General features: G+C 42.3%; 2 protein-coding genes across 2 annotated transcripts; both read left to right on the top strand.

Moving 5' to 3' along the window:
- Positions 1–2,343: 2,343 nt before the first annotated feature.
- LOC309846959 (olfactory receptor 2S2-like) lies at positions 2,344–3,303 on the top strand (the record flags this gene model as incomplete). The annotated part of the gene is made up of 1 exon (XM_082696611.1): positions 2,344–3,303. The coding sequence occupies one exon, from the start codon at positions 2,344–2,346 to the stop codon at positions 3,301–3,303; it is 960 nt and encodes a 319-aa protein (XP_082552737.1).
- Positions 3,304–18,842: 15,539 nt separating this feature from the next.
- On the top strand, positions 18,843–25,782 carry LOC309847178 (olfactory receptor 2S2-like). The gene is made up of 4 exons (XM_082697146.1): positions 18,843–19,139; positions 19,766–19,842; positions 20,677–20,826; positions 23,307–25,782. Exon 4 carries the CDS (start codon positions 23,397–23,399, stop codon positions 24,354–24,356), a length of 960 nt encoding a protein of 319 aa, XP_082553272.1. The 5' UTR covers positions 18,843–19,139; positions 19,766–19,842; positions 20,677–20,826; positions 23,307–23,396; the 3' UTR covers positions 24,357–25,782.
- Positions 25,783–27,440: the final 1,658 nt, after the last annotated feature.

The following is a 27,440-nucleotide window of genomic DNA, read 5'->3' as shown; positions in this document are numbered from 1 at the left end:
GGTAAGAGCTTCCCTTCCTTTCCTGCTCTCACAGGCTGACTCCAGTCCACCTGGGGCTGTAGGGGTCAGAGCTCTCTGTTCTCTTCCATCCTGAGTCTCCTCCAAAGCCTGACACGGCACTATTTCCTGCTGGCCATATCTTGATGGGAAAACAAGCATTCAGATCACCTCTTCACACACACACACACACACACACACACACACACACACACACTCACCCCAAGGAAGGGTCTGTAACCTTCACCCAAGACTGCTCCCTGCCTGGTGAGGACAGCACTGGGCACTCCATCACAGAGTTGGGATGCCCTGGGAGGAAAACTGTTCAGCCTTTTTGTGATGCACATGGGGAAACCGAGGCCTGGGGACTTGCTCAAGCTACATAGAATATCCATATCCATGGATATGGACCAGCGGGGGCTGGTCCCACAGCTCTGGGCTCAGTGCAGGGTGGGAATCACTCTGCCTGACAGAGTATCTCACATAAACTCCAACCATGACTGAAGCAAGAGCAGGCTGGTCTATGAGACAGAGCACCCAGAGCTGGTACTGCAGAGACAGACTCTCTACAACATCTGTGCAAGACAGTGCGGCAGCTATTTGGTGGGGAGAACCCAGACTGGGGGCCTGTGATCCAACCCCGGCAATGGCGTTCAATCCTAAGAACTAAATCTTGGCTCCTCTGAGCTTTGCTTAAGTTTACTTATGACACCTGAATGACAGTGTCTTCTCCAGGCTTGCTTCAAGGAATATGGCACAGAATAGATGTTCATCAATATTAACCACTGGTCGTCTACCCTTTGCCCATGCCTACACACACACACACACACACACACACACACACTCATGACACACACACATACACATGTGTACACACCACTGCAATTAAGAAAGAGCTATAGAAATATTACAAATGAGAATTCTGAATACAGAGTCTGGCAAAGGTAGCTGAGAGTCTGTAAATCCTCCACCCAAAGGCATGCAAGTCTTCCCATAAGCTAGTTGCTTGCAGGGAACCCAAGAATGGAGGCAAAGAGCCAGAATATTACACAAGAATACAGTATAAATATAAAAGGACAAAGAAAAGCCATTCCTTAGACACCCTTGGCTAAGAGTTCACCAAACTCTAATGAGCAGGGATTAGATGTTAATGCCATACATCCTGCTGTCTGATAACTTACAGTCTGCCCGGTTATTAAGAACTGGGTTAACTGGTCAGTAAGCTGCATGGCTGTCATCCCATAGTGTGGGTTCACTCACTCCAATTACTCTTTCTGTGGCCTTCATGAAATCTTCCCCGTGAGGGAAACTCCCCCACATACTACCTTTAATATGTATTAGAATAGGCAGATCCTGGGGTGCCTGGATGGCTCAGTGGGTTAAAGCCTCTGCCTTTGGCTCAGGTCATGGTCCCAGGGTTCTGGGATTGAGCCCTGAATCAGGCTCTGCTCAGCAGGGAGCCTGCTTTCTCATCTCTCTCTGCCTGCCTCTCTGCCTACTTGTGCTCTCTATCTGTCAAGTAAATAAATAATCTTTAAAAAAAAAAAAAAAAAAAGAATAGACAGATCCTAATTCTGACAATAGGCAAGTCTGTTGCTGAGGGTGGGCCGACTAAGGAAGGATCTGTCTTATGGCTGAACATTCTATCTGGATGGGGAGTATATTTTTTTTAAGATTTTATTTATTTATTTATTTGACAGAGATCATAAGTAGGCAGAGAGGCAGGCAGAGAAAGAGGGGGAAGCAGGCTCCCTATTGAACAGAGATCCATCCAAGAACCCTTAATATGACCTGAGCTAAAGGCAGAGACTGTAATGCACTTTGCCACCCAGGTGCCCCGGATTAACACTTTTTAAACAAGTTCCTTCCAAATGTAATCAACGTTTAACAAGGTTTGAAATTTTTGTAGTTGTAAGAATAGGATCAGCTTGGGCATTCCCCTCTCTAAGAATCTAGGAAAGTCCAGATTAAATGAAATTTCTATGCATTCACATCAAAAAGAAGTAACTTACAGCATTTTCCCATGCTCATCATAGAGCAGAGGAAAAGCCCTTCTTGACTGGGGATTACCTCTGCTGGGCTCAGGTCCTGTCTCTATCACCACCTTGCCCCGAAGACTTGGACGGGTCACTTCCCCTCTCTGGGCCTCAGTACAGTATTTGTAAGCCCTCTTCCAGCCCTGACCGTCCCCCATCTAAGATCTAACCACACTCCTACCGATTATCTCTTATGCACCTATGTTGTCCTGTTCTGTAGCACACAATGATGGTGTACCAAATGCCTGAGACTTTTCTCAAGAAAGCCTTTGCTGTGTTTGTCCTTGGCTGATGACAGAAGGGACTGCACATGGAAAAAGGCAATTGGTCCTCCCCTGTGGCGGGGTTCATTCTTCTGGGCCTCTCAGCGCACCCTAAACTGGAGAAAATGTTCTTTGTGCTCATCCTCCTGATGTACCTGGTGATCTTACTGGGCAATGGGGTCCTCATCCTGGTGACCGTCCTTGACTCCCGCCTGCACACACCCATGTACTTTTTCCTGGGGAACCTCTCCTTCCTGGACATCTGCTACACAACCTCCTCAGTCCCTCTATTCCTAGATGGCTTCCTCAATCCCAGGAAAACCATCTCCTTCTCAGCCTGTGCCGTGCAGATGTTTCTCTCCTTTGCTATGGCAGGGACAGAGTGTGTGCTTCTGGGCATGATGGCATTTGATCGTTATGTGGCCATCTGTAACCCCCTGAGGTACCCCGTGGTCATGAGCAAGGCTGCCTATGTGCCCATGGCGGCCAGCTCCTGGGCTATTGGTGGTACGGCTTCTGTGGTACACACGTCTTTGACAATTCAGCTGCCTTTCTGTGGGGACAATGTCATCAACCACTTCACCTGTGAAATCCTGGCTGTCCTGAAGTTGGCCTGTGCTGACATCTCCATCAATGTGATCAGCATGGGGGTGACCAACGTGATCTTCCTGGGGGCCCCAGTTCTCTTCATCTCCATCTCTTATGTGTTCATCATTGTTACCATCCTGAGGATCCCCTCAGCTGAGGGGAGGAGAAAGGCCTTCTCCACCTGCTCTGCCCACTTCACTGTGGTGGTCATCTTCTATGGGACCTTATTTTTCATGTACGGGAAGCCCAAGTCTAAGGATTCCCTGGGGGCAGACAAACAAGACCTTTCAGACAAGCTCATCCCCCTCTTTTATGGGTTGGTGATCCCCATGCTCAACCCCATCATCTACAGCCTCAGGAACAAGGATGTAAAGGCTGCTGTGAGGAACCTGGTGGCTCAGAAATGTTTCGCCCAGTGATGGAGGGCTCCTCTATGTTCCCACCCTATGGGATAAAGGACTTCTCATCATTATAGATGCCAACCGATAGACAAGTCACGTGATCCGGAATCCTCTCTTGCTCTTCTGTCCATTTTCAGAGAACGTTTAACTTTTCAGTGTATACACTGAACATCTTGTGAGTTCTAGCCATACAGCTGAGAGTTTTGACAGATGCCACACAGCAGATCTCTAACTGAATTCACAAAGACATTCTGAACACATGATAAAACGAAGGAGAGAGGAATCATCAAAGCGAGTTTGGTGAATGGCCTGCACACATCCAGTGCACGGAGGAGAGAGGGCGCTCCCAGCACTGTTGCCATCCCTTTTGGATTCCCCAGGAGAGTCACAGGAACAAGGAGGAAATGGGAATTTTCATATTGGACTGTTTCTGGAAGACAGTCAGTTTGGCTGAAGTATAAGAAGAGACACAGACAACTTCTCCACATAGAGAGCTTTTGGGTGGAAACAAGCTATTCTGAACACCCCATTTCTTTTTAGCTATGAGAAAATTGAGGCTATTTTTTCTCAATGCACTTCACATTATGAAATACTGCTTGTAAGTTAACGGCAAGAAGGAGTATAGATTTGAATTTGATGCCCATCACTTACAGCAATTCCCATTTAAAAAAGCTGGTATTTGTTTGGATAATAACTCACATTCTAGAAAAAAGAAAGATGACAGAGATAGAGATAGACAGACAGATAGACAGAGGCTAAGTATATTTGAAGTCTTTGGGGGCCTAAAATTTAACACCTTTCTTTGGTCCAGGACTTCTCAAAGCTTTAATATGCCACAGTACACTGTGAATGTTCAAGAGATGTAAACTCGGTAGCATTTCCTGAGCCTCCATAGCTCAGCAGGATAAAAACTGGGAAGTTTTTCCTTACCTATGACCTTCAGTGGGTTGCCTAACCTTTTCCAGTCTACTTATTCATATTTTAACATCTAACCACTTAATTTCAAATGAATTACTTATTATAAACAAGTGCTTTCTAAATGGTAAGCACAATAGAATTATTAGATGCCAGTTTTGGTCATATCATGAATGTTGCCCAGTGCTGTGTGCCATGTGGAACAGAGTAAGACACCGTCCCTATATAGAGCAATAGACACAAAGGGTAAATGAGAGATTCAGGGGTGTCAGCAGTTAAATAGAAGCATTTTTATGTCAAGTTCTATGAAATTCTTTGAATATGGCTGACTTCATAAAAAGATAATTTGGAAAGTGAATTCTTTTTTGAGAACAGATTTTGGAAGTTTTTGATCAAGTGATATTTACATTTTCTTATATTTCTTAGAATGAATTGCCTAAGGATGAGTGTTTGTTTAATAAAATTTCTGATTCTAATGTTAGTCCTGTTACTACTTTCTACTTTGCACCAGTAGGGAATAATCTTGCTCTTTCAAATACACAAATGCCATCTAGTAGCCATTTAAGCAAACTTCAGACACTTAGTAGAGCCATGCAATATCATCGTTAGAAGAGGTTTCAGGGATTTTCTTGTTCAACCCTATGCACAGGATGCGTGCTGTTCCTCTCCAATGTCCCTGACCCTAGTCAAGTGTCATTTCTTGGACATCTCCAGTAACAAAGAATTCAGTACTTCCAGAGTCTAGGTTTTTCATTCAGCCCTTGCAAACTCTTCCTCGAATGTGCTTAACTCTACCCTCCAATAGCTTCTACCTTCACTCCTAATTAGGTTTAGTATCGCTACATGGATATACCCAATCTCTTTCCTTCTTGTATATGAAGGTATTCTGGTCTCCTAAATCCCCTACAGACCACACAGCGCCAGTCCTTCCTACCATGCCAAATGTTCTTTGTGCATATCTTCGTGATCTATTTAGTGCTCCTACTGGGCAATGGGGTCCTCATCCTGGGGACTGTGTCTACCTACTACCAGCACATGATCATGCACTTCTTCCCTGGGAACCCCTCCTTCTTGTAGATCCACTGCACAACCACCTCAGGCCCCTTCATTCTCAACAGCTTCCTAATCTGCAGGAAAACCATCCCCTTCTCTGCCTAGGTGTGAAGATGCTTATCTGCTTTGCCATGGGAGCCACAGAGTGTGTGCTTCTGGGCATGATGGCATTTGATCTCTATCTGGCCATCTGTAACCTCCTCAGGTACCTACTGGTGATGAACAAGCTGCCTATGTGCCCATGACTGTCAGCTCCTGGACAGCCAGAAGCATGACTGCCATGGTGAAAACATCTTTAGGGACAGGATTACCCTCCTGTGAGGACAACTTCATCAACCACTTTACCTGTGACATCCTGGCTGTCCTGAAGTTAGTCTGTACTGACATCTCATCAATGTGATTGATCACTATGGCAGTGGCCAATGTGATCCTTCTGGGCATTTCAGCTCACTACACTTTCATCTCCTATGTGATTATGATTGCTACCAACCTGAGGATAACCCTAGCTCAGAGAAGGAAAAAGGCCTTTTCTACCTGCTCTGCCTACCTCACATTCATGGTTCTACAGAACTATGCTCTTTGTGTACAGAAAGCCCAAATCCAAGGACCCCACTGGGGGCAGACAAGCAGGATGTTTCAGACAAACTCACCTCCCTCTTCTATGGGGTGGTGATCCCTATGCTGAACCCCATCATCTACAGCCTCAGGAACAAGGATGTGAAGGCCACTGTGAAGAACCTTGTCCTACGCAAACACGTCATCCAGTGATGGTGGAGGGGTCCTGATAGATCTCTATTCCCTAGTTTCTCTCACCTGAGGGGCTCAGAGGATAAGATAAAGGGCCAATTTAGTCAAAGGTACAGAGGCATATCCAATTATACAGAATGCTTTGTGTGAATAGGAAGCATTTAATAGGACGTTTCTGTCCCATTCTAGAAGCACTTCTACACAAGTATATACCGTTGGTCAAGCCCTATACTCATCTATCCTTGGGATGAATACTGAGCTATTTGATGTCCAGGGAAAATAACTCTTCAAGTTTTACTTTTAACTTATAAAATCACTGGGCTAAAGATCTATAATTCAATTGCTCCCTGGCCTCTTTCTTTGAACAAGTTTGGATGGGTCCTTGATTCATGGACCTTTCAACATATCCTACTCCATATTAAACAAGAGTAATATTTATCTCTGTGCTTATTGTTTCTTTCTCCTTATTTTCATATTAATTCCTAAAACTGTTTCTTGAATTGTTCTCTTCCCATGTCTCCAAAATTGACCTCTTTTCTTGTCCTCAGTCATGGTCCCCACCAGAAAACCATTCACACCTCAGGAGCACAAAGGAGAATGCATAGGTGGTGGCAAAACTGATGTAAGGGTCAAACACCCAGGCCTTTTTCCTTTCCCCTTGTTGAGAGTGTTATTCACCCCCTGACTTCTGTCTCTGGATAGCTGAGACCTCCCAGAGCCCATCAGAGTGATGTGGAAACTGAGATGTATTTAGGAGAATCAAATGAATTCTCACTTCCTGACCAGACTCGACCATGCATGCAGCCAACTGGTGACCATCAATCGCTTTTCTGCCCAAGAATACCCAACCCTACATGGCAGTCAGAGGGAGAGGAAGGTGATGTTCACTAGCAGACACCTAAGAATAAACCCCTGACTTGTGAGAAATTCCAAGCCACTTCCCAATAGTGAGCAATCTAGAAGTCCAGTTAAAAGAATGAGTGGGATAGAAAGCTTCCGAGAGCTGACATGAACTTTTACCTCAATAGGGAGGAAATAAACTAGTCATCAAAACAAACAGCCTTTCCTGGAAAAGAGTTATTGCAGGAAGATAGTGAGACAGTGAAGAAAAATCTCAGTGGGTTCTGTGTGGGATTTGGGAGGCCATTGGATCACTAAAAACAAAAACCATCGATCAAAGAGAAGCTAGGAGCAGAAAAGGTGACTAGGAGATAAAAATTTGTCCTAGGGGCAAAAATTGACATTGTCAGTCAAACAAAATCCAGGAGAAAGTATTTAAAAGTAGACAAAACAATACTTAAAACTGAATTTTTAAAATAAAAAGAACCTAAGTTTCTCTCCAAGGCTGAGAGAGAAAAAAGAAGAGAGAGAGAGAGAGAGAGGAAGACAGAGAAGTTGGCTAATTAAGAACAGGTAGGAGACATTAAAGGTACACCACAGGAATCCATTGAGTAATTCAGGAGAAGAAACAGAACAGATGAAAGACAAATAACAAAGGAGAAAAACATTTCACTGAACAGAAATTCTGTATGTTGGTTCATAAAATGTTCATCAATCACCAGGCAAGAATTGTACCAAAAGACCTACCTATATACAGTCCATCCAAAGGTAAGTTCTGATTCTCATATATGCCAAAAGAATTCTATAGAGTTTTCCAGAGCATAAAACTGTACTTCCCAACAAGGACCAAGAATCTGGCTGCTGCTGTCCTGCTTCTCTGCTGCCCTAAATGTAGACGCCAGAGGAACAAGGCTGACAGAGTGCTGAGGGAAAAGGCCTGAGAATCTGAACACTACACACCCTGACCATTGCACCTATATGACACTTGAAAAGACATTGTTGGTACGTGCAAACCCAGACAGCACACAGCCCTATTATCCCTTATTCAAAAAGATTTTGTTTACAAAGTTCTACCAACAAATAGTTACAAATAAATAATGGAGGGACTGGGACCTATACAGTAATTAAGACACAGTAGAGCATGTCTAAATGTCTGAAGACCAACAAAGTCTTGGAGGGGTAGGTCGTGGGAGGTTGGGTGAGCCTGGTGGGGGATATTAAAGAGGGCATTTCATGGAGCACTGGGTGTGGTGCATAAACATTGGCTCTTGGAAGACTGAAAAAATAAAATTTTAAAAAGTCTAATGAATACCTGATACCAAATGTGCTAAGACAAATATATGAAGAAATTATGAGGAAATGCATCGAGGTAAACAGTGACAACAAAGCAATGGTGTAACTCTAGTTACAATTCTAGATGACTTTATTAAGCTGAGAAATTTAGAAAAAGATGTATATTTATATCCCATTGAAGATCTCATCTTAAGAAGGATGTGGTGGGAAAGGGAATCTTATAATATATGAGTATAATGCATTGATACTAAAATAACAAAAGTATTAATGTGCTTGTTGAGGGTCACCTAGGGGTTCAGTCAGTTAGCAGATGCCTTTGGCTCAGGTCATGATCCCATGGTCCTGAGATGGAATCAAGTTTCTGGCTCACCTCTCAACAACTCAACTCAGAGTTTGCTTCTCCCTCCCTCTCTGCCCCAACTCTGCTTGTCACCTCTCTCTCATGCTCTCTCTCTTAGATAAATGGAATATTGAAAAAAAAGTATGCTCATGGAAATCTTAAGAGAAATAGCAGTAGACAAGTATAAGCATGAAGACATTTGAAATAATAGGATTATGAATGAGCAAAGAAACTTGATCAAATGAAAAAGTCATACACTGAACCTGAATAGATTTAAATCAATGCATATTAAATACATGGTACATGATACCCAGTTTTGTAAGGGACTTCAAGGTTTCTAACATTAGGATAGATTAGGAGATCTATTGCAACCATTCTATTAATAGATTCAAGAGGAAAAAGTAATCTCATGAACAGATGTTGATAAGTCACTTGATAAAACTTAACATTGATTTCTGACTTTTTAAAAGGAGCACACTTCAGGGGCACCTGGGTGGCTCAGTGGGCTAAAGCTTCTGCCTTCAGCTCGGGTCATGATCTCAGAGTCCTGGGATCGACCCCCACATCGGGCTCTCTGCTCAGCAGAGAGCATGCTTCCTCCTCCTCCTCTCTCTCTCTCTCTCTCTGCCTATTTGTGATCTCTGTCTGTCAAATAAATAAACAAAATCTTAAAAATTAAAAAAAAAAAGGAAAGTGGCACACTTCAATAGAGGAAACTCCCCCTGACATGAAATAAAGTATCAGAACATCAGCATGCAGCATGTCTGTGACTTGGATGAGGTCACCAGCTTTCAATGTCTACATCACTTTGCAGTCTAGATAATTAGACGAGATGAGGACAACAAGGGACATAAATATTGAAAAGAAGGAAAAACAACAAATGTTCTTTAACTGAAAAAAAATTTACTCAAATGCCAGAACTACAAGAAATAACAAGACAGTACACGAGAGGGGCTGTATATAATTCACTGCAGTTAGAAAAGTTTTACAATACCTATGGAAAATATATAAGAAGTATGAGAAGCCTATGTGAGTATCATATATTTACAATGACCATATATTAACAGGAGAAGTCATAAGATATTTTCATTTTGAAGAAGCACAAGTCCAGAATGTAAGCCTCAGGACACTTAACTATCCTCCAAGTGCCTCATTCAAAGCCCTTCTCCCCCTTGCCAGCAGGTGGGAAGAGCCATTCTCCACCCACTTCCCCATCCTTAGAGCAGCCCCAACTCTTAGTTGGGAGGGAAGGTCCAAGCCCTGAGGCAAACATGAACGCTTCCTGATCTAAAGGTCTCAGAAGCAAAGAAAACCACCCTTCAACTCAGTCCATGCTTTTGGAGGTAACCAAAGAGTCTAGAACAGACCACTGACAAATGGAGGATTTCACAGCTCTGCTTATACGCTGATCACTTCCTGCCTTATTACGACTCATAACCATTTATCTCACGTTAGGATGACCCCTAAAATCTTCAAGAGATTACAGCCTCCAATGAACGTCTTTACTGACATGACCAAATCAAACATCCCACGTGGTCACAGACAACAGATGATGAACGTAATTACCCAAATAGGTGAAATCAGAGCATTTCAAACAAGACCAAGCCATGTTCAAAACAAAACAAAACAAAAACAAAAACTTTCAGCATTGAACTGGAGGTCCCAGACAGGGCAGTAGGGCAAGAAAAGAGACAAGCCTATCAAATTTGAAGGGAGACGAAAGTTGTCATTATTCACTGGTGCTATTATTGCCTATTATATACAAAATCTAAATACCTTTGAGATATATTACAAATATTGGAAAGAGTGTTCCTCAACACTAAATCAATGTACAAGAAAACATATTGCATTTCCACATTCCAGTAACAGTTTATGAAATTTTACAACATGTGAAGAAATATAAATGTACATGTTTATATATTTAAATATAAGCATGCATGTTTAGATATTTAAATATAAATTTTAGTATAGAATTATATATAATACAAACTTTAGCATATGTTTTAATATATATCATATTATTATATAATTTTATATCAAATTAATATGTGTTAATTTAATATATTAATATATATTTTAAATGATACTAAAATAGAGTAATGTTTCCTATTCATGGGCCAGGAAATTCACTATGGAGATATTAGTTCTCCTCAAATTCATCTATAGATTCAATGTAATGCCAATTTTCAACCCCCAAAATAACTATTGTACAATTTAAGAAGTAGGCTCCATATTGTATACAGAAGAACAAAGGACTAAAAACAGCCCAGAGACATTTGAAGGCTCCATAATGTATACAGAAGAACAAAGGACTAAAAACAGCCCAGAGACATTTGAAGACATTATCTGGGTGGGGATAAAGGGACATACCCTACGAGATATCAAAGTATACTATAAAGCAATATTGATTGGGGCAGCATAACATCAACACGGCAACAGACAAATAAACCAATGGAAAAGAACAGAGATACCATACATCACACTAAGAACAGAAAGGACAAGAACCATATGATCCTCTCAACTGATGCACAAAAAACATTTGACAAAATACAGCATCTTTTCTTGATTAAAACTCTCCGCAGTGTAGGAATAGAGGGAAAATCATTATCATAAAAGCCATGTATGAAAAATCCACAGGGAATATCATTCTCAATGGGAAAAGACTGAGAGCTTTTCCCCTAAGGAACAGGACAGGGATGACCAGTCTCACCACTGCTGTTCAACAGAGTGCGAGAATACCCAGCCTCAGCAATCAGACAACAAAAAGGAATAAAACGCTTCTAGTCAAAGAAGTCAAACTCTCACTCTTCACAGATGACATGACACTCGATATGGAAAACCCAAAAGCCTCTACCCACAAACTGCTAGGTCTCATATAGGAATTAAGCAAGGTGGAGGGTATAAAAATCAGTGCACAGAAATCAGTTGCTTTTCTATACAGCAACAATGAGACAGAGGAAAGAGAAATCAAAGAATCATTCCCATTTACAATTGCCCCCCAAAACCTTAAGAAACCTAGGAATAAACCTAACCAAAGAGGGAAAGGACCTGTACTCTGAAAACTATAGAACACTCATGAAAGAAATTGAGGAAGACACAAAGAAATGGAAAAACATTCCATGCTCACGTATGGGAAGAACAAATATTGTTAAAATGTCCATGCTAGGGCGAATGGGTGGCTCAGTGGGTTAAGCCACTGCCTTCGGCTCAGATCATGATCTCAGGGTCCTGAGATCGAGTCCCGCATCGGGCTCTCTGCTCAGCAGGGAGCCTGCTTCCTCCTCTCCTCTCTCTGCCCGCCTCTCTGCCTACTTGTGATCTCTCTCTCTGTCAAATAAATAAATAAATAATCTTTAAAAAAAGAATGTCCATGCTACCCAGGCCAATTTACACATACAGTGCAATCCCCATCAAAATACCACCACCAAAATGAACTATTGGGATTTCATCAAGAACAAAAGCTTTTGCACAGCAAAGGAAACAGTTAACAAAATCAAAAGACAACTGACAGAATGGGAGAAGATATTTGCAAACGACATATCAGATAAAGGACTAGTGTCCAGAATCTATAAAGAACTTAGCAAACTCAACACCCAAAGAGCAAATAATCCAATCAAGAAATGGGCAGAGGACATGAACAGACATTTCTGCAAAGAAGACATCCAGATGGCCAACAGACACATGAAAAAGTGCTCCATATCACTCGGCATCAGGGAAATACAAATCAAAACCACAATGAGATATCACCTCACACCAGTCAGAATGGCTAAAATCAACAAGTCAGGAAATGACAGATGCTGGCGAGGATGCGGAGAAAGGGGAACCCTCCTCCACTGTTGGTGGGAATGCAAGCTGGTGCAGCCACTCTGGAAAACAGCATGGAGGTTCCTCAAAATGTTGAAAATAGAACTGCCCTATGACCCAACAATTGCACTATTGGGTATTTACCCTAAAGATACAAACGTAGTGATCCAGAGGGGCACGTGCACCCGAATGTTTATAGCAGCAATGTCCACAATATCCAAACTATGGAAAGAACCTAAATGTCCATCAACAGATGAATGGATCAAGAAGATGTGGTATATATACACAATGGAATACTATGCAGCCATCAAAAGAAATGAAATCTTGCCATTTGCGAAAATATGGATGGAACTAGAGCGTATCATGCTTAGCGAAATAAGTCAAGCAGAGAAAGACAACTATCATATGATCTCCCTGATATGAGGAAGTGGTGGTGCAACATGGGGGCTTAAGTGGATAGGAGAAGAATCAATGAAACAAGACAGAATTGGGAGGGAGACAAACCATAAGTGACTCTTAATCTCACAAAACAAACTGAGGGTTGCTGGGGGGAGGGGGTTTGGGAGAAGGGGGTGGGATTATGGACATTGGGGAGGGTATGTGCTTTGGTGAGTGCTGTGAAGTGTGTAAACCTGGTGATTCACAGACCTGTACCCCTGGGGATAAAAATATATCTTTATAAAAAATAAAAAATTTAAAAAAAAACCACACACATACACAAAGAACATTTTGTTAATTAGCTCTTGCTCAATTAATTACAATGGCTACCTAAAAAAAAAAAAAATACCATCACCATTTTCCACAGAGCTGGAACAAATAATCCTACAATTTGTACGGAAAGACCCCGAAGAGCCAGAGGAATGTTGGGAAAGGAAACCAAAGCTGGTAGCCTCACAATTCTGGACTTCAAGCTTATTACAAAGCTGTAATCCTCAAGACAGTATGCTACTGGCACAAAAACAGACACATAGATCAGTGCAACAGAATAGAGAACCCAGAAATGGACCCTCAATTCTACTGTCAACTAATCTTCGACAAAACAGGAAGGAAAGTCCAGCGGAAATAAAAACAGTCTGTTCCACAAATGGTGTTGGGAAAACTGGACAGCCACATGGAGAAGAATGAAACTGGACCATTTTCTTACACCATACACAAAATAAACTCAAAACGAATGAAAGACCCGAACGTAAGACAAGAATGCACCAAAATACTAGAAGAGAACACAAAGGCAGCAACCTCTTCAATCTCAGATGCAGCAACTTCTTGCTAGACATGTCTCCTAAGGCAAGGGAAACTAAAGCAAAAGTAATGTACTGAGACTTCATCAAGATTAAAAGCTTTTGCACAGCAAACGAAACAGTCGACAAACCAACAGACAACCTACAGAATGGGAGAAGGTATTTGCAAATGTCTTTTCAGATAAAGGGCTAGTATCCAAGATCTATAAAGAACTTATCAAACTCAACACCCAAAGAACAAATAATCCAGTCAAAAAATGGGCAGAAGACATGAATAGACATTTCTGCTAAGAAGACAACTAGATGGCCAACAGACACTGGAAAAACTGTTCAACATCACCCAGCCTCAGGGAAATACAGATCAAAAGGACAGTGACATGCTACCTCACACCAGTCAGAATGGCTAAAATTAACAAGTCAGGAAATGACAGATATTCGTGAGGATGTGGAGAAAGGGGAACCCCCCCTACCCTGTTGGTGGGAATGCAAGCTGGTGCAGCCACTCTGGAAAATAGCATGGAGCTTCCTCAAAAAGATAAAAATAGAGCTACCCTACAACCCGGCAAATCACACCACTGCCTGTTTACCCTAAAGATACAAATGTAGTGATCCAAAGGGGTATCTGCACCCCAATTTATAGCAACAATGTCCATGATAGTCCAACTATGGAAAGTATCCAGACATCCATCAATAGATGAATGGAAAAGAAGATATATATATACATACATATATACATATATATATACACATATATATAAACACACACACATACATATACACAACACATACACACACATACATGTATGTATGTATATGTATACACCACATACAATGAAATATTTCTCAGCTATCAAAAAAGGAAATCTTACCATTTGCAATAATATGGATGGAACTAGAGGGTATTATCCTAAGTGAAATAAGGCAATCAGAGAAAGACAACTATCCTATGACTTCACTACATGTGTATTTTTTTTTAAGATTTTTTTCATTTATTTGACAGACAGGGATCACAAGTAGGCAGAGACACAGGCAGAGAGGAGGAAGCAGGCCCCCACCGAGCAGAGAGCCCGATGTGGGGCTCGATCCCAGGACCCTGAGATCACAACCCGAGCTGAAGGCAGAATATTAACCCACTGAGCCACCCAGGCGTCCCACTACATGTGGATTTTAAGAAACAAAACACAGGCTCATAGAAGAAAGGAGGGAAAAATAAAATAAGACAAAAACAGAGAGGGAGACAAACCATAAGAAAGTCTTAAATACAGGAAACAAACTGAGGGTTATAAAAGGGGAGGTGGGTGGAGGGATGGGGTAACTGGGTGATGGGCATTAAGGAGGGTATCTGGTGTAATGAGAGCTGGGTATTATATGCAACTGATGAATCCCTGAACTCTACCTCTGAAACTAATAATACAGTATCTGTTATTAGTTGAATTAAATAAAATATAATTTTTAAAAAGAAGAGAAATCCCAGAAATGGACACATGCATGTTTGGAGATTTGATATATAACACACGTGATGTATTACACATCACTGGAGAAAGGGTTGGACACAAACGCAAACAGGACAGTTGGAAATACATGTACCAAGGAGAAATGTATAAAACATTTATAGCAGCATTCAACTAGGAGGCAACCCAATGATCCATCAATGTAGAATGTATAAATAAACTGTGCTACATTCATATAATGGAATTTAGCAATATAAATTAATGAATTCAGCCATACTCGTAAATGTTAATGAGTCTAGCAAACATAATATTGACTAAGGAATCAAGACAAAAAGAAAACCTATAAAGATTCAACTGACATTGAGGATTTTTTTTTTTTAGATTTTATTTATTTATTTGTTAGAGAGAACTGGAACACAAGCAAGGGGAGCTGCAGGCACAGGGAGAAGCAGGCTCCCTGCTGAGCCAGGAGATCCATACAGGACTCCATCCCAGGACCCTGGGCTCATGACCTGAGCCAAAAGCAGAGGCTTAACCAACTGAGCCACCCAGGCATCCCTATATTGAGTTTAGAGAGAGGAAAGCCTAGACTATGCTGTTGAAGGATGTATACATTGGTCATAAAACTCAAGAAAAGCAAGGAAATGATTAAAACTCATCAGCAATGTGGTTCTCTCTGGCAGGAGAGGATAGATTGGGCAGGAATATCCAGGGAGCTTCCAAGGTACTGGCAATGTAATACTCCTCAAATTAGGAGATTGTTACTTTATTAGTCTTCAAATTAAATCTATGAGTTTGATGTACTTTCATATGCATTTACATATCTGTGCTATTTTTCACATGTTAAATTCCTAAAGTATTAAATATGTGACACCACTTCTCATCTTTCAGATTGGCAAAGACCAAAAAGAGTTCTTGAGACTAAACTACTATGTTAGCACAGTGTGGAAAACAGACATGTTCAGACATGCTAATGACAGGAATGTGTATATTTGTCAATACCTAACAAAATTACAAATGTAAAGAAACAGGTGTATTTTTGCTAAATGCTAAATTATTAATTCATAAGGAAATTTGTTGTAGCATTAATTATAACAGCATAAGATTGCAGAAGTTTGGAAGATCTAAATGTCCATCACTATTAGACTGATTAATTAAATGATGGCACAAACTTAAATGTAATATATTCCACCATTTAAAAGAACAAGACAGTATATTGTCTGGCTCAGTTGGTGGAGCATATACCTTGGGCTCAAATCATGAGCTCAGGGTCCTGGGGTGAAGCCCTGAATGAGGCTCCCTGTTCAGGTAGGAGTCTGCTTCTCCCTCTTCCTCTGCCCATCTCCCTACTCAATGTCTGTCTCTCTCTCTCTCTCTCTCTCTCTCAAGTAAATAAATAAATAAATACTTCTTAAAAATAGGCAGTTTACACATCTTTTTCCCAGGTAAATATACCCAAGATATATTGTTCAGTGAGAAAATCAAGATATTAAAAATCAGACACATGAAAAAAATGTTTATCATCACTAGCCATCAGGGAGATTGAAATTAAAACCACATTGAGATATCACCTTACACCAGTTAGAATGGCCAAAATTAGCAAGGCAGGAAACAACATGTGTTGGAGGGGATGTGGAGAAAGGGGAACCCTCTTACACTGTGGGTGGGAATGCAAGTTGGTGCAGCCTCTTTGGAGAACAGTGTGGAGATTCCTCAAGAAATTAAAAATAGAGCTTCCCTATGACCCTGTAATTGCACTCCTGGGCATTTACGCCAAAGATACAGATGTCATGAAAAGAAGGGCCATCTGTACCCCAATGTTTATAGCAGCAACGGCCACGGTCACCAAACTGTGGAAAGAACCAAGATGCCCTTCAACGAATGAATGGATAAGGAAGATGTGGTCCATATACACTATGGAGTATTATGCCTCCATCAGAAAAGATGAACACCCAACTTTTGTAGCAACATGGACGGGACTGGAAGAGATTGTACTGAGTGAAGTAAGTCAAGCAGAGAGAGTCAATTATCATATGGTTTCACTTGTTTGTGGAGCATAACAAATAGCATAGAGGACAAGGGGACTTAGAGAGGAGAAGGGAGTTGAGGGAAATTGGAAGGGGAGGTGAACCATGAGAGACTATGGACTCTGAAGAACAATCTGAGGGGTTTGAAGCCGTGGGGGGTGGGAGGTTGGGGGAACCAGGTGGTGGGTATTAGAGAGGGCACGGATTGCATGGAGCACTGGGTGTGGTGCAAAAATAATGAATACTGTTATGCTGAAAATAAATTTTTTTTAAAAAGCACTGTTGTGCAAAATTTGTCACTGTCTTAATATCTTGTTTTTCTCACTCAACAATATCCATAGATTAACTCTGGTGAAAAAAAAATAAGGAAATTGCTAACATTGGTTGCCTTGAAGGAACGTAATTATGTGACAAGAAAGGAAATTAATTTTTATCCTATATTCATTCATATCTTTTAAATTTTGATTTGGGTACAAGGAACACCTCCTAATGGAATGATAATCACAAAGATGAATTGAGGAGGAGGAAGAAATCATTGGTGATAAACAGAATCAGATGGATTGAGACTGAAATCCAGCTCTGTCATTCACAAAAGATGTGGCCTTTGGTAAATTGTTTAACCTTTCAAATTCTATTCCATGGAATAAGAAGCTAGGGACATAATCGCACTTTTCAAGCTATACTACAAAACTATAGTAATCAAAACACTTGGATGCTGATACAAAAATAGACACATTGATCAGAGGAACAGGATAACCACCTGAAATAAACCCATGCTTATCTCATCAATTAGTCTATAACAAAGGAGACAAGAATACACAATGGACAGTCTCTTCAGTAAATCGTATTGAAAAACCTGAGAACAACATGCAAAAGAATAAAAACTGAACTACTTTCTTTTGTCTTACACAGATGTGAAATAAAAGTGGAGTAAAGACCAACAGGTAGGACCTGACCATAAAACTCCTAAAAGAAAACACAGGCAACAATCTCGTGCACATCAGCCTCAACAACATTTTTCAGGATAGGTCTCCTCAGACAAGGAAAACAAAGGCAAAAATAAACTCTTGGACTTCATCAAACTAAAAAACTTTTGCACTGTGAAAGAAACCATCACCTAAACGAAAAGGCAAACTACTGAATGAGAGAAGATAATTGTGAACAATATATTTGGATAGTATCCAAAATATATAAATAAAACGTACAACTCAACACCAAGAAAACAAATAATCTGACAAAAAATGGGCAGAGGATCTGAAGAGACATTTCTCTAAAGATGACCTGCAGAGGGCTAAAAGAATCACTATCATCAGGGAAATGCCAATTAAACCCAAAATGAGATACCGCCTCACACAAGTCAGAATGCCGACAATCAATATGGCAAGAAATAACACGTGCTGGTGAGGAAGTGGAGGAAATGTTAAAATGAAGATTTGTGATGTGTCTGTCACAGTGCCTGGCACATGGGAGCACCTCACTCAGTGTAGCCAGTTCTGCTACTGCTGTTGTGAGACATGTGTCCTGCCTCTCCATTCTGGATGTCTAGGACTCAGCAGGGGGACAGCATACTCTGACTCTGAATGGAGCACTGTCTTCTCTGGGAGCCCAGGGAAAGCTCAGGAGGAAACCAGCATCTGCTATACAGCCTTCTCCATCTCCAGGCGACCGTGTCCCAGTCGTTATCTCTAATTGGGACAGGGAGATGGTCCCTGGAGACCCCAGGTATGTATAGGGCCTGTACCCTGTGCACATTTGACATTCCAAACTTTAAATTGCTTCTGGGACCAACAGGGTCCCTGTAGGAGTTCACAGCTGCTTCTTGAGGACTCCTTTCACTGCTGGGGAAGATGTACCTGTGGGATTTCTGGGCTTCAGACCAGGATGACAGGTCCTCCCCATGAAGAGTCTGTAGCTGAGACACCCAGTTAGCTTGCACATCTAGGAGGAAGGATGTGAGAGAAACCCCACCAGAGGCTAGAGTTTCCACAGGGCTGTATGGGAAAAAAAAGACACAGGATCTCAGAGCTGAACGAACTCCAGCAGGGGAGTGTCTGGGGTCCTTCGCTGGGATCCAGGGCACAGTGAGGAGTTGAGAACTGGCTCGGAGATCAGAAGACTCGGAGAAGTGGCTGCAAACAGGATGCAGGTGGGTAGTGCTGGGCTGTGATAGGGACAAGCTTGGTGGCCATGACTTTTGCAGAGCATTTTCCAAAGATGGACTTTCCTCCTCCCACTGCCTCTGCTCCAAACACCTTCCAGCTGCAGCCAGCTGTGAGCAGCCTATGCTGGAGCAGGGAGGAGCAGCTGAGGCTAAGCCCAGGCAGTCCCTCCTGCTCTACAGAGCTCACCACTGACCAAGCCCTGCCCTGACACTGCTGTTCCATCCTCCCTGAGAGGAGCCCAGAGTCCTGGCAAGAAGGCAGCCAGATTTCTACCCCATCCTGCTGAGATTTCCCAGAAGACTGAGCCTTTCATGGGGTCACAGGGTGAGCAGACAGGCAAGCTGGGACCCATCCCTGTCTGTGATGCCCAGTCTGTGGCTAGTTCTGTTCTCCTCACTTTCTTTCTACCCCTTTTTCATGGGGATGCCTCCCAGGACCCCCAGTGGATGTCTCAAACCACAGATAGTACTTCCTATACACACACACCTGTGATACCATTTAATTTACAAAATCTGACACAGTGAGAGGTTAACAATAACCAATAATATCATACAACAATTATAGCAACATCACATTATAAAGTTATATGACTGTGGTCTCCCTTTCACAGTGTCTTATTATACTGGACTCCCTTTCTTCCTGTGACAATGCAAGATGAAAAATGGCCACATGATGAGCCACAGTGAGGTAAGTGACCTAGACATTGAGATGCAACAGAAGGCTAACATTGACCTCATGACCACAGGTCAGAAACACTATCTTCTGTGGTATATATACACAATGGAATACTATGCAGCCTTCAAAAGAAATGAAATCTTGCCATTTGCGACAACATGGATGGAACTAGAGCGTATCATGCTTAGTGAAATAAGTCAAGCAGAGAAAGACAACTATCATATGATCTCCCTGATATGAGGAAGTAGTGGTGCAACATGGGGGCTTAAGTGGGTAGAAGAAGAATCAATGAAACAAGACGGAATTGGGAGGGAGACAAACCATAAGTGACTCTTAAACTCACAAAACAAACTGAGGGTTGCTGGGGGGAAGGGGCTTGGGAGAAGGGGGTGGGATTATGGACATTGGGGATTACCTTAATGAGAATTTTTTTGCCTGAACACAAAGTAATTTCTGCCTGTAATTTATTACATAATCTGATAGTATTGAAGAGTTACAAAGCAGAATCCCTTTCCCAACTGATTTTGTTATAACTTCTTTTCAATCACTTTTATCCACATATACTGTTGACCTAACTGAGATCAAAATGGTATGTACGATTTTTTGCATTCTCACTTTTATCTTTAAAGTGTAATGATGTGCTAGTGTAAAAATTATAAATGTAAATTAAATGTCCAATATTCCATTAGATGAAATGGCACCATTAGGCATTTATTGGCAGACAGTTATGAAGGCTTCCATTGAGAGATACTGGCCTTCCACTTCATTGAGCATTCACAATTTTCTTCCAGAGGTTGAAATATTGAGTTATGTGCATTTCCCAGCTTTTTTGTTTTTTTACACAAGCTGCTCTCCACAGAGGTGGCATGACAATGCATGGGGCTCCGGACTGCATTCCTTTTGTCAGCTGCCTGCTGCCTCCAGAGATAAGTAGGGATCTACTTGTCACAAGCAAGCCCTATCGTGGTGTCCCACCTGTAGGATGCAGCCACGAAGGTAAGAGCTTCCCTTCCTTTCCTGCTCTCACAGGCTGACTCCAGTCCACCTGGGGCTGTAGGGGTCAGAGCTCTCTGTTCTCTTCCATCCTGAGTCTCCTCCAAAGCCTGACACGGCACTATTTCCTGCTGGCCATATCTTGATGGGAAAACAAGCATTCAGATCACCTCTTCACACACACACACACACACACACACACACCCCAAGGAAGGGTCTGTAACCTTCACCCAAGACTGCTCCCTGCCTGGTGAGGACAGCACTGGGCACTCCATCACAGAGTTGGGATGCCCTGGGAGGAAAACTGTTCAGCCTTTTTGTGATGCACATGGGGAAACCGAGGCCTGGGGACTTGCTCAAGCTACATAGAATATCCATATCCATGGATATGGACTAGCGGGGGCTGGCCCCACAGCTCTGGGCTCAGTGCAGGGTGGGAGTCACACTGCCTGACAGAGTATCTCACATAAACTCCAACCATGACTGAAGCAAGAGCAGGCTGGTCTATGAGACAGAGCACCCAGAGCTATACTGCAGAGACAGACTCTACAACATCTGTGCAAGACAGTGCGGCAGCTATTTGGTGGGAAGTACCCAGACTGGGGGCCTGTGATCCAACCCCGGCAATGGCGTTCAATCTTAAGAACCAAATCTTTGGCTCCTCTGAGCTTTGCTTAAGTTTACCTATGACATCTGAATGACAGTGTCTTCTCCTGGCTTGCTTCAAGGAATATGGCACAGAATAGATGCTCATCTATATTAACCACTCGTCGTCAACCCTCTGCCCATGCCTACACACCCACACACACCCACACACACACACACTCATGACACACACACATACACATGTGTACACACCACTGCAATTGAGAAAGAGTTATAGAAATATTACAAATGAGAATTCTGAATACACAGTCTGGCGATTGTTGCTATACCCAAAGGCATGCAAGTCTTCCCATAAGCTAGCTGCTTGCAGGGAACCCAAGAATGGAGGCAGAGAGCCAGAATATTACACAAGAATACAGTATAAACAAAAAAGGACAAAGAAAAACCATTCCTAAAAAAAAAAAAAAAAAAAGGGGCGCCTGGGTGGCTCAGTGGGTTAAAGCCTCTGCCTTCAGCTCAGGTCATGGTCCCAGGGTCCTGGGATCAAGCCCCACACTGGGCTCTCTACTCAGCAGGGAGCCTGCTTCCCCCTATCTCTCTGTCTGCCTCTCTGCCTACCTGTGATCACTCTCTGTCAAATAAATAAATAAAATCTTTAAAAAAAAAAAAAAAAAGAAAGAAAGAAAAACCATTCTGTAGACACCCTTGGCTAAGAGTTCACCAAACTCTAATGAGCTGTCATTAGATGTTAATGCCATACATCCTGCTGTCTGATAACTTACAGTCTTGCCCGGTTATTAAGAACTGAGTTAACTGGTCAGTAAGCTGCCTGGCTGTCATCCCATAGTGTGGGTTCACTCACTCCAATTACTCCTTCTGTGACCTTCATAATTCTTCCCCATGAGGGAACCTCCCCCACATATTGTCTTTAATATGTATTAGAATAGGCAGATCCCGGGGCGCCTGGGTGGCTCAGTGGGTTAAAGCCTCTGCCTTTGGCTCAGGTCATGATCCCAGGGTCCTGGGATTGAGCCCCAATCAGGCTCTGCTCAGCAGGGAGCCTGCTTCCTCATCTCTCTCTGCCTGCCTCTCTGCCTACTTGTATCTCTGTCTGTCAAGTAAATAAATAAAATCTTTAAAAAAAAAAAAAAAGAATAGACAGATCCTAATTCTGACAATAGGCAAGTCTGTTGCTGAGGGTGGGCTGACTAAGGAAGGATCCGTCTTATGGCTGAACATTCTATCTGGATGGGGAGTAATTTTTTTTAAAAAAGATTTTATTTATTTATTTATTTATTTGACAGAGATCACAAGTAGGCAGAGAGGCAGGCAGAGAAAGAAGGGGAAGTAGGCTCCCTATCGAACAGAGATCCATCCAAGAACCCTGAATATGACCTGAGCTAAAGGCAGAGACTGTAACACACTTTGCCACCCAGGTGCCCCGGATTAACACTTTTTTAACAAGTTCCTTCCAAATGTAATCAACGTTTAACAAGGCTTGAAATTTTTGTAGTTGTAAGAATAGGATCAGCTTGGGTATTCCCCTCTCTAAGAATCTAGGAAAGTCCAGATTAAATGAAATTTCTATGCATTCACATCAAAAAGAAGTAACTTACAGCATTTTCCCATGCTCATCATAGAGCAGAGGAAAAGCCCTTCTTGACAGGGTACTAGCTCTGCTGGGCTCAGGTCCCGTCTCTATCACCACCTTGCTCAGAAGACTTGGACAGGTCACTTCCCCTCTCTGGACCTCAGTACAGTATTTGTAAGCCCTCTTCCAGCCCTGACTGTCCCCCATCTAAGATCTAACCCCATTCCTACCTACTGTCTCTTTCAGTCATTTATCTCTTATGCACCTATGTTGTCCTGTTCTGTAGCACACAGTGATGGTGTACCAAATGCCTGAGACTTTTCTCAAGAAAGCCTTTGCTGTGTTTGTCCTTGGCTGATGACAGAAGGGACTGCACATGGAAAAAGCCAACTGGTCCTCCCCTGTGGCGGGGTTCATTCTCCTGGGCCTCTCAGCCTACCCAAAGCTGGAGAAAATATTCTTTGTGCTCATCCTCCTGATGTACCTGGTGATCTTACTGGGCAATGGGGTCCTCATCCTGGTGACCGTCCTTGACTCCCGCCTGCACACACCCATGTACTTCTTCCTGGGGAACCTCTCCTTCCTGGACATCTGCTACACAACCTCCTCAGTCCCTCTAGTCCTGGATGGCTTCCTCAGTCCCAGGAAAACCATCTCCTTCTCAGCCTGTGCCGTGCAGATGTTTCTCTCCTTTGCTATGGCAGGGACAGAGTGTGTGCTTCTGGGCATGATGGCATTTGATCGTTATGTGGCCATCTGTAACCCCCTGAGGTACCCCGTGGTCATGAGCAAGGCTGCCTATGTGCCCATGGCGGCCAGCTCCTGGGCTATTGGTGGTACGGCTTCTGTGGTACACACGTCTTTGACAATTCAGCTGCCTTTCTGTGGGGACAATGTCATCAACCACTTCACCTGTGAAATCCTGGCTGTCCTGAAGTTGGCCTGTGCTGACATCTCCATCAATGTGATCAGCATGGGGGTGACCAACGTGATCTTCCTGGGGGCCCCAGTTCTCTTCATCTCCATCTCTTATGTGTTCATCATTGTTACCATCCTGAGGATCCCCTCAGCTGAGGGGAGGAGAAAGGCCTTCTCCACCTGCTCTGCCCACTTCACTGTGGTGGTCATCTTCTATGGGACCTTATTTTTCATGTACAGGAAGCCCAAGTCTAAGGATCCCCTGGGGGCAGACAAACAAGACCTTTCAGACAAGCTCATCCCCCTCTTCTATGGGGTGGTGACCCCCATGCTCAACCCTATCATCTACAGCCTCAGGAACAAGGATGTAAAGGCTGCTGTGAGGAACCTGGTGGCTCAGAGATGTTTCACCCAGTGATGGAGGGCTCCTCTGTGTTCCCACCCTATGGGATAAAGGACTTCTCATCATTATAGTTGCCATCCGATAGATAAGTCACGTGATCCAGAATCCTCTCTTGCCCTCTGTCCTTTTTCAGAGAATGATTAACTCTTCGGAGTATATCTTGTGAGTTCTAGCCATACAGCTGAGAGTTTTGACAGATGCCACACAGCAGATCTCTAATTGAATTCACAAAGACATTCTGAACACATGATAAAACAAAGGAGAGAGGAATCATCAAAGCGAGTTTGGTGAATGGTCTGCACTGTGTCTAGCTACACACCCAGTGCACGGAGGAGAGAGGGCGCTCCCAGCACTGTTGCCATGCCTCTTGGATTCCCCAGGAGAGTCACAGGAACAAGGAGGAAGTGGGAATTTTCATTTTGGACTGTTTTTGGAAGACAGTCAGTTTGGCTGAAGTATAAGAAGAGACACAGACAACTTCTCCACATAGAGAGCTTTTGGGTGGGAACAAGCTATTCTGAACAGCCCATTTCTTCTTAGCTGTGAGAAAATTGAGGCTATTTTTTCTCAATGCACTTCACATTATGAAACACTGTTCATAAGTTAATGGCAAGAAGGAGTATAGAGTTGAATTTGATGCTCATCACTTACAACAATTACCACTAAAAAAGCTAGTATTTGGTTGGATCATAACTCACATTCTGGAAAAAAGAAAGATGATAGAGATAGAGATAGACAGACAGAGGCTGAATATATTTGAAGAATTTGGGCTAACATATGACACATTTCTTTGTTCCAGGACTTCTCAAAGTCTTTAATAGGCTACAGTACACTGTGAATGACTAAGAAATGTAAACTCGGCAGCATTTCTTGAGCCTCCATAGCTCAGTAGGATAAAAACTGGGAAGCTTTTCCTTACCTATGACCTTTGGTGGGTTGCCTAACATTTTTCAGTCTATTTCTCCATATTTTAACATCTAACCACTTGATTTTACACAAATTAGATAAGATATTAGCTTTGTAAATGGTAAGCACAATGGAACTATTAGAAACCAGTTTTGGTCATATCATGAATGTTGCCCAGTGCTGTGTGCCATGTGGAACAGAGTAAGACACCGTGTCTATATAAAGCGATAGACACACAAGGTAAATGAGAGATTCAGAGGTGTTAGCAGGTGAATAGAAGCATTTTTATGTCAAGTTCTATGAAATTCTTTGAATATGGCACACATATTTAAAAAGAGAATTTAGAAAGTGAGTCTAATTTTGAAACTAGATCTTGGTAGTGGAAGGTTTTGCTTCAATGATAGTTATGTTTTCTTATATTTATTAAAAAATGAGTTGTGGGCCATCTGGATGGCTCAGTCACTTAAGCGTCTGCCTTCTGCTCAGGTCATGATCTCAGAGTCCTGGAATCAAGCCTGTGCCCGGCTCCCTGCTCAGTGGAAAGCCTGCTTCTCCCTTTCCCTCGGCCCTACCACCACTCATGCGCTCTCAATATCTCTATCTCAAATAAATAACAAAATGTTTAAATAAAATGAGTTGCATAAGGATACATATTTTGTTAATAAAATTTCACACCCTTATGTGAGTCCTGTTCTTGATTTCTTTTTTGCACCAGTAGGGAACAATCTTGCTCTTGCAAATACACAAATGCCATCTAGTGGCCATTCAAGCAAACTTCAGCCACTTAGTGGAGCCATGCAATATAATTGTTAGAAGAGACTTGTGGGGGTTTCTTGTTCAACCCTATGCACAGGATGCATGCTGTTCCTCTTCAATGTCCCTGACCCCAGTCAACTGGCATTTGCTTGGACATTTCCAGTGACAAAGAATTCAATACATCCGGAGTCTGGCTTTTTCGTACAGCCTTTGCAAATTCTTCTTTGAATTATGTTTAACTATGCCCTCCCGTAGCTTCTACCTTCACTCCTAATTAGGTTTAGTGCCTCTATATGAAATGCACCAAATCTCTTTCCTTCTGGCATATGAAGATAGTTCTTCTAGATAGTTCCCCTCCAGCTCCAACAGTCCCAGTCCTTCCTCTGATGCCAAAACCACCCACCTTTACCCAACCGTATCTAGAGCATCATCAAAAATGTAAAGAGTATGATAGTTCTGAAAATACCTTGGGAATAATAATGATGCTGCCAAGCTAACTCTATTTCCCCAGGATAACTGAGATTAGACTGGTATAGTCACTTTTGAAGAAGACCACCTTCTTGTTAAGTAAAAAATCACATAAATTGTTTTCTCTAGGAACAATAGCTAATTCTACTCCCAGCCTCCCATCTCACATTCCTTGTATTTCAGAGTCAATCACCTGTCTCTTGGCCCATGCTTTCAAAAAGAAGAAGTTGCATCAACAGAAGACAAAGTTTTTGATCTTTCTCAAAAACTATTGCTGTGGTACCATACAATGTAGGAATCCATCCCCCAAATGAAAATAGTCAGAATGTATAAACTGAAATATTAATGGTCTCTACCAGAATGACATTTGTCTTATGGGTGATTTCTGGACCATAGTGTTGACTGGATGACAAGGAATGCTTGGGAGAAGGGGTTCGATCACTTTGGGGGAGACGGAGTACTTTGGGGGGATGTATTAGTTTCTAGAGGCTTAATTAGGTTAAGGACTGATGAGGCTCGAGGAAAGGAAGACCACTGAGTATGTCTGGATCTACAGTGATTGTATTTTTGAAGTTGATTGAATTGATTGATTAGAAAGAATTTTGATAAGATGTATAACTCCTGCTTTAATAACAAAATAAAAGGAAAGGTTTCGGCTATAAGTTTGGTCATTTTGAGAAATAACCTTTGTGGTTTGCCAAATATTAAAACTTTCAAGTCAAAATGGGCTGTGCTTAGTTATTTTAAAAAAGTATTTGATTTTTTCCTCCGGCCTTTCCTTGTGCATTGTACATCAGTGTCTGTATTCATTCCATTTGAGGCCCATCTTGTCTCTTAAAAAGCTAGCCACAAATAGCTCCCAATAACACCTCTGGGCAGACACCTAAGAAGTAAATCCGATCTAAGTAAAATGTAGTGGCTTGCCAATGTTTTTACCAGTGAGGAATTACAGGAATTTAGCCATAGAAT

Source organism: Mustela nivalis (assembly GCF_964662115.1).
Source record: "Mustela nivalis genome assembly, chromosome: 13".
NCBI lineage: Eukaryota > Metazoa > Chordata > Mammalia > Carnivora > Mustelidae > Mustela > Mustela nivalis.
This window is presented reverse-complemented; position numbering and strand designations above follow the sequence as displayed.

Bases quoted from the DNA above. Each gene is read 5' to 3' on its own strand.
- LOC309847178 (XM_082697146.1), top strand. From the start codon at position 23,397: ATGGAAAAAGCCAACTGGTCCTCCCCTGTGGCGGGGTTCATTCTCCTG.